At 47.6% G+C, this 8,113-nt stretch overlaps 1 protein-coding gene across 1 annotated transcript; it reads right to left on the minus strand.

Annotated features, from left to right (window-relative positions):
• Positions 1-1,183: 1,183 nt before the first annotated feature.
• On the minus strand, positions 1,184-2,391 carry Gpr182 (G protein-coupled receptor 182). The gene is given in 2 exon segments (XM_027927468.2): positions 1,184-1,273; positions 1,276-2,391. Coding segments are annotated over 2 exon segments (1,206 nt in total).
• Between the last annotated feature and the right edge of the window lie 5,722 nt (positions 2,392-8,113).

Raw genomic sequence — 8,113 nt, forward strand, 5'->3', positions numbered from 1 at the left:
AGGCGGAAACCAGAGCCTGTTCTTAGACTTTTACGTCAGTGTTCTTGAAGTTCCTGGGCCTAGTTTCCCAAACTGATAGTGAGCCTTTTCCAGAAGACCTACTTGTTAACAAGAGGACTTCTTTCCCCATCTATACAACAAGTGTTAATAAGTGTAAATTGTCAGGCAGGAAAATTATGAAAAGACTTGGCCAGGGAGAACTGACTTTGTGCTAGAGCTCTACTCTGTCACAGAACTGGGAAATTTCCACTTTGGCCTTTCCCATCCCTGTAGGGGGGCAAAGGCTGAGGGATGGAGCAACTGTCAGCACCTGCTGCTAACTGTCACCATGTTTGCTTCAGAATGAATGTCTCTGGATATTTTCCTATTAATTGGAGAGAAAGCAAGAGATGGGGATGGTGGTGGGATTTTTGGTAGCTCTGTGTCTCCATGAAAGATAGATTGTCCAAAATCAAAAGCTACAAGGAGCATTGACTCTGGAACAGTGCCTCTGCTTTCGGGGAGGAGGAGCAGGATGGACAAGGGGGAGGGGAGGGTATCAGTAAGGAAATGGAACTCTGTTTCCTGGATGGTGGAGGGTGGAGAGACTATCCTGCTGACCCAGCTGCAGGGTGCCTGTCTCAGACCCAGGCCCCACCCCTGTAGACCCCATCCCCCTCCACTTATCATTGCACTGACATGCACAGATAGGGAATGTCCTGCTGAGGCCTCCTGATTCCTTGACCTCTGGCCTCATGTCCCCACAACCTGCATAGTGAGCTGGAAGATCAACAAGCACACAAACAAAAGGAAAGTTTTGTGAAGTTCCTGTGGAGCTCATTCTTTCTAGCTAGGATGATTTATGAAATGCATGTGTCTAGTTTCCTATGCAGGGCATCCCCTTAGCCTCAGCTTCCTTCCCAAGCCCAGCTGCAAGTGCAGAGTTCTCAGAGATCCAGACCATGGCTATCTCTATTATTTATTTCACTTTTTTTTTTTTTTCTGCATTGCTCCCTTAGACACAAGGGCCAAAACAAATAATACAACACCAAGGAAGGACCTGTTCTCTATTCCTCCCCATCCCTTCTCCCTCTCCCATATTTCAGATATACCATGAGTATTCTGATGCTCTCCCTCCCCCCTCCCTCCAAATGTCTCACCTCCCTCTTCAGCCTTCTACTCGACTCCTGGAAGAGCCTGGAATCTACCTCAGCTGCCTATGGGATTGCCAAACAGAGATGAGAAATTTGGAAGCAGAGGGCGGCTGGAAGTTCAGGCTTAGGTGGGACTGGGGGAGGCAGCTGCAGTGGGCAGACTGCCCTCCTTGGTGATGATGATGGAGTGCTGAGTGGAAGAGGAAGAAGAGGAAGCCCGTGCACCTGCCCTGGCCTGGTCCTTTGGAAGGTAGTGGACAACAGCACTCAGCAGCCGGTCCCGGAAGCTTGGACTGAAAAAGTTGTAGAGGATGGGGTTGGCAACACAGTGCAACATGGAGAAGCAGTCAATGATGTCATAGAAGAAATAGAGCAGGTGGGCCAGGTAGCAGTGGACGGATATGTGGCTCCCATGCAGAGTGAGCAGCAGCAGAGTCACATGGTAGGGCAGCCAGCAGATGACAAAAACAGCTATGTAGGCACACACCAGGAGGCAGTGCCGCCGGCCCTGGGGCTGTCCCTGGCTCCGAAGTCGGCAGGCTGTCAGCACGTTGAAGACTGCAATGAGAGGGAAGGGCAGCAGGAAGCCCAGGACAGTGGTAGACAGGGCCACCACCAGGGCCCATGTGCTATATGTTTCAAAAGGTGCCACAAAGAGGCACATGGGCTCTGACCCCTCCACCAATTGAATGTGGACCACCTCGGGCAGTGGGATGATGGCTGAGAGGACCCAGACGCCTGCACATATAGCCCGCCGCACTCGGTGCTGGCGATGCTGCCAGGAGGAAGAGGCATTGGTGAAGGTGATGTAGCGGTCAACACTGAGGCACACCAGGAAGAAGATGCTGCTGTACATGTTAGCAAGGTAGAAGTAATGAGTGAAGCGGCAGGAGAAGTCTCCCCAGAGCCAGGTGTAGTCCAGCATGACCTCCAGCATCCAAACAGGCAGGGACAGGATGATGCCCAAGTCCGCGATGGCCATGTTGAGGATATAGAGGTTCAGCAGCCCAGCCCGGCCTGAGCGACGCCAGTTGACACATACCACCAGGAGGTTCTCCACCAGCCCAACCACAAAGATGGCCAGGTAGAGGACAAAGAGGACCACTCTCTTGGTGTCCTCACTGAGCTCCAGGTGGCACTCGGACAAAGTGTGGTTGAAGAAGTAGAGCAATTCCTCCCAATTGTGGAACTCTTCACTGTCAGGCGCTGCGGTGGGCCCTTCAGAGGGGCCTGGCCCCGAGCTGGGTCTGACTGACATGAGGACCTGCAAGCACCTGTTGGGAAGAAGAGAGGGTGGGAAGAGAAAGGAAATCTTGAAAGCAGCCTTGTGCCTCCCAGGTAGAAGGCATAGGGGCTGGGGGCCCTTGGGGAAAGATTCTGGGACAGAAGGAATAAGAAAGGGGTATTTAGCATTCAAACCTTGAGTTGCCAGCTTTGGCCCAAGAGCACAGACATTTTGCTAAGGGATTTCAGGGATAGTAGAGACCAGGATGGTTTGCCCAACAAGGTTTCTTCCCAGCCCCAGCCAGTCCCATCCCACCTCCAGCCCTAGAGCGTCTCCAACCTCCACTTCTCTCCACTTTGTCGTGCGTCTTCACTAAGGGTTCCACACTGTCTAGCCATTCAGGCATTAGGTGTGAGAGGACACGCATGTGTGCACACACAACACCCCTCCCCTCTGATTTACCCCTGGGAAATCTGTCTTCAAGCCCTGGCTTTCCATCTTCCCTGGGAGGGGACAACACTCACCTGGATTTCCCGTGTATGCACCTCTAGTCCTGGAGGTCTTGCAGGTCTGGGCTGTTAGGGAGTTGCAAGGAGACTGAAGGGACCCTGGCTGTGGGGCTCCTGGCTTCAGGGACGCCCTTTGCTACTGGCTTCAGGGCTGCCCTTCATCCGGGAAATAGCTGTCACTGGCTAAAGCTCTGTGGGAGAGGGCTGGGGTTTTTCCTGCATTCCCCCAATCCAGTTAGAGGGGACGTCCCAGCAAAAAGCAAGTAGGGAGGTCAGGATGCAAGCATTAAAATCCAGCTGCTTCACTTACTAGCTCTATGAATTGACTTCTATAAGCTTCAGTTCTTCTCTGCAAAATGGAAACAACAGTACCTACTAAGAGGGATGATGTGAGAATTAAATGAGCCACCAAAATAAAAGGCTCAGGGCAGGGCACACAAAAAAAGATTATTTTCCTCTCTGAGCTGGCTTAGAGTCCCACTTTTCCCGTCTGTCTTGATTTCTACTAGAGCAGAACTGTGGGGTGGGGGTGGGGGCTAAAACAAATCTGAAAATCAGTCAGGCTTTTAATGGCTCTGGTGTCCCTACGAGTTCACCCCCCCCCCCAGTCTCCCTGTACCCACCCCAACTCCACCCACAAGGGTTTCCAGTTCCCTGTCTTCATTCTGTGATCTGAAGTGAGAATCTGGGGAGAGAAAAGTCTGAACGTGGAGTGGAGACTCAAGGATGGGGAGGGAGGAGAAGGGCATAGTCTTCTCCAAGACTCCACACTTCACCACGGGAAGGAAAGGGAAGGGCACAGTGTGTGACTAGGGCAAGGTGGGCAAAGGGGTATGAGGGAGGGACCAGACTTCCCTTCTCCTTCCCTGAAAGCTATAGAGTAAGGGGCTTGTGTTGGTGAGATCCTGTGTCAGCAGACCTGCCTTCCTCTCAGAGCACTCTCACCTTAGCCATTTCCAGAGACCCAGGATATACTTCTATGGGGCGGGAAATGGGCTTCTCCATCCTCTGTAGGGCCAAGAGAGTTGCCTATCTCATTGTGCATGTGGTAGAGCCACCTGAACCTGGGCCCTTGTTTTGTAGGATGTAGGGTCAAGGGTATGTTGGCTGGAAGGGATTAAAGAGATAAAGGTAAAATTCTCATAAAATTAGTCATTTTAAAATGTACAATTCAGTGGCATTTGGTACATTCACATTGTGCAACTTCCATTTCAATTTAGGTCCTCAACATTTCCATCACCCCAAATTAAAAACCCTGTACCCACTAAGCAGTCACCCACTATTCCTTGTTCTCCTCCTTCATGGTCTTGGTTCCACGGAGACACTGGTCTGGCAGCAAGACCAACTTTGTGGCCAGCAGGGACTTCTCTGTGGACAGAAGAGGGTTTTCCCATGTACTGGTTACCACCTCAGAAGGGATGGTCCATAGGGTCATGGTCATATCCTACATGGGTAGCCAGCAGTTCTTCTTTGCCTTATTACTTGTGGTAAGCTCATTAGCCTACAGGATGGGTTTGTCATTTTGGCCACCTATGGCACGGGAGATGACCCTCATAGAGCCAAAGGGAAACTTCATGCTTGGCATCTTGGTCTCCAGGTTGTGGTAAATAATTGGTACTGTTCCAGAGGCTCAGGCCAGCTAGCTGTGATCCTTAGGCTTTTCCAGGTAGCACATGATGGTCCCCTCAGGTTTGGGGCCCCTGGCAGGAACATTGGCAGTGTTGAGCTGGGCCTTTTTGATGCAGGACATGAATTAACCCATGTGGATGCCCTTGGTTGTGATGAATAGCATCTTCTGTTTCTTAAACTGGTAGTCCTTCACAATGTCCTTGATGTATCTATGCAGCTTGGAGAAATCCCGGGCACAAGAGCAATGCCCTTGTGGTGTTTCCTATATACACAGAACTTGGTGACATCCTTCCTTTCCATAGATCCCAAGGCTGGTACAGAGGGGTCATTCTCAAGCATGGCCAAGAAAACATGCAGACCCCAGCCTGCTCTCCACCTCTATGGATTTATCTAGTGTGGATATATACTACACATGGACTCATACAGCAGGTGACATTTTGTATCTGGTGTTTTTCACTTAGCATAATATTTTCAAGGTTCATTCTCAATATAACCTGTGTCTGCCTCATTCCCTTCTGTGCTGAGCTATATTCTACTATATATACATACAATATTTTATCTACTCAAGGAGGGGATTTTGTTAAGTTTGCTACTTGATTTTTTATTGTTTGTATATATGTGTATATCTTTAATATTAACATTTACACTATAAGCAACTTGTAGGTGCACAGTTCAGTGGCATCAAGTGCTTTCACATTGCTATGCCATTATCACCCCATCCTTTTCCATGGAGGGGATCGTTTTTTGCTTTGAGATTTTCTTGAGTCCTCTCTATTTATTAGACCACTTCTGGATCAAGAAATCTGTCATAGCTATGGTTTACTTTAATTTTTCAGACATTTCCACATATTCTCTTTCTCTCTCCTTTTTTTAATATTTATTTTTTATTTTTTAGTTGGACACAATACCTTTGTTTTATTTATTTATTTTTATGTGGTGCTGAGGATTGAACCCAGGGCCTCACACTTGCTAGGCGAGTGCTCTACCGTTGAGTCACAACCTCAGCCCTCTTCTTAATTTCTATCCCATTTCTTCCTTTTTTCAATAAGGAAGCTTCTGAAAATTTTCACTTCCATCTTCATGTCTTTGAGCCATGCAGACGGAGCTTCTGCTAGACTAAAATCCCTCCAGGGAAGCCCTTGTTCTCCAAGTGGACTGTGCCTATGGCCATTTCCATTCCTTTCAAGACTGCATTTTAGTGGCTCTTGTCACTTAGGTTTTCAAATCTTCCTGGCATATGAAGATGCACCTCTGCAGCCTCACCTCCACCTGCTCCCAGTCTTTTCCTATGCCCAACAAGAGGAAGTCATGGTGGTTCCTTTGAGCAGAGGCTAAGAGGGAAAGCTGTTCCCTCAGGAAGAAATAAGTGAGAGCTCTACAGTTTTCATGTGAAGGTATTTTTTTGGGGGGAGGGGGGCAGCTGAAAAGAGAGAGGCTGGGAGGAAGGGAAAAAGGGAGGGGCAGGAGACTAGGCTCTTTGCCAACCTGGGCAGGAGGGGGCACAAGGCTTTGCTCTAAGCAGTAGGAGCAGCAGTCCTGAAACAATTCCTGGAAATTACTCTTTCCCCCTCCCCCAAGCTCACTTTTTTTTTTTTTTCCAAAAAATGTAGACAAGACATTGGGATCAACAATGAAAAAGGAAGGAAGGTAGGGGAAGAGGTATTGACAGACACAGATAAAGGCAGGCAGCTTCCTGGGGCTGGGCAGGGCAAAGGGCTTGTGCTTGGGCCCTGGAGAAAGGGAGAGGCAGGCTGTCCCAGGAGATCCATGTTTCCTGGCCTGTGTGGCAGGGGCAAGTAGAGAGTGGGAAGATCAAGTCTGAGGAGTTTGGTGACAATTGGCACTCCTGTCCCCTTCCAGAAAGTCACTGAGTGAAGAAGTCAAATTAGGCTGAAAGTTACTCTGTTTGGCCAGCAGCCCTGGAAAAGGGACTCCCCAGGTTTCCCAAAGAAGGATGTTCCCTGCCCTGGGCTTTCTCTGTTTAGTCAAGAGACACGGTAGAGACTGTAAGGAAAGAACAGAGTGAAGGAGATAAAGGCAGAGGACAGGCAGCTCAACGCTAACACAGGTTTATTCAGGACAAACCTGCAGAGTGGGGCCCACTTGAGACTGAGACACATCTTTACTCAGAACCTGAGGTAGTCATAGGGGAATGAGGGAGGGGGGAGATTTTGCAATTAGGCCTTTCCTAGGAGTTTTCAGGGAAGGGTCCTTGGGGTGTCACCCTCATATTTCGAACCAGGTGTTTTTTAGGATTTCAGTCCCAGATAACAATTTCCTTTCCTTTGCATGATGATTGTCTGAGGTTTAGGTCAGGCTGAGTCACTGTGAGGTGACTGTGAGGGACTCTTGTTCTAAGATGGAGGATATGTTTCAAACTGTGTCAAGTTCTTCCTAAAAGGTTTGGGGATCACCACTGAGTAGCTGTGTGACTTTGGGTTATAGTCAATTAGCTTTTCTGAATCTCAATTTCTTTATATGTAAAGTGAGGATATGATGCTCCTGTCACTGAGATCATGGGATAAATACATGGAAAGTGCTTGGCATGAGCATGCCGTTTCCCACTTTTGAGCATAAGGAAGAAGACGTCACCTTCTGTGTAATTAACATTGAAATATCTCTCTATATATTCTCACTACCACCAATCACTTTTTATCTGAATTAGGTCAATACCAATTTCCTTTTTTATTTATTTCTCTGGGGTTGTAGTTCTTACATTGAATGGTGAGACCGCTCCCAAATGCCACCATGAATTACCACAGAAGAGATGTAGTAATAGTAATAACTAATGTTAATTAAATATTTGCCAGTTGTCAGACATAGTTCTAAGGTGTTTTACACGTATTATTTCATTTAATCCTCATGACCACTTATGAGGTGGATTCTATCATAGGATGAGGAAACTAAAGTGCAGAGAGGTTAAATAAGTTCCCCAGGCCACACTGTAATAGTGGTCCACTTTATGCTTTGAATATAGCCCTTGCTGCTCTGCCACTATGTTTTTTTTTTTTTTAATGGATATGTTTCTTTCACTTTCTCTCTCCCTGTTCCTCCCTTATTTCTCCCCCTCCCTAATCTCAGGGGAAACAGGATGACCTTTCTTTCCCATTTTAGGCAGATTTTTCTCTCCCTGAGTACACACCCAGAACAAAGTAATCCAGACTTTGGGGATGGTACCAGAAGATCTCAGAAATAACTATCTCCCAAATTAACAAGTGAATCTCAACTCCAATGAAGAACACTCCAAAGGTAGCCTTTGAATTACCTCTTTAAAAGCCCCTTGTTCCTGCTGATGGGGAGAATCACAGGCTCTAGGACATAAATCCCCTGTTTTTCTTCTTTGCTAGCAAAGCAATAAAATCTTTTTTCCTTCTTCTCAAAACTGTGCCCTTGTTATTGGATTGGCATCGGGGATAAGGACTGAGCTTTTGGTAACAACACTGTTAGTGGTTCAGTAAACTTCTTCAACTGACAAGAATTCCTAGCTCCACTGGCTTTGGATGGGATCTTCCTGTAAAGTACTGTATATGTAAGATTTTGTTTTGTATGTGCATTTTCAGGGGACTTAGAACTTTCCTTAGATTCTCAAAGGGGTCTGTGATGTCCTCAAAGGTTAA

The sequence above is a fragment of the Marmota flaviventris genome, chromosome 3, assembly GCF_047511675.1.
Source record: "Marmota flaviventris isolate mMarFla1 chromosome 3, mMarFla1.hap1, whole genome shotgun sequence".
Classification (NCBI taxonomy): domain Eukaryota; kingdom Metazoa; phylum Chordata; class Mammalia; order Rodentia; family Sciuridae; genus Marmota; species Marmota flaviventris.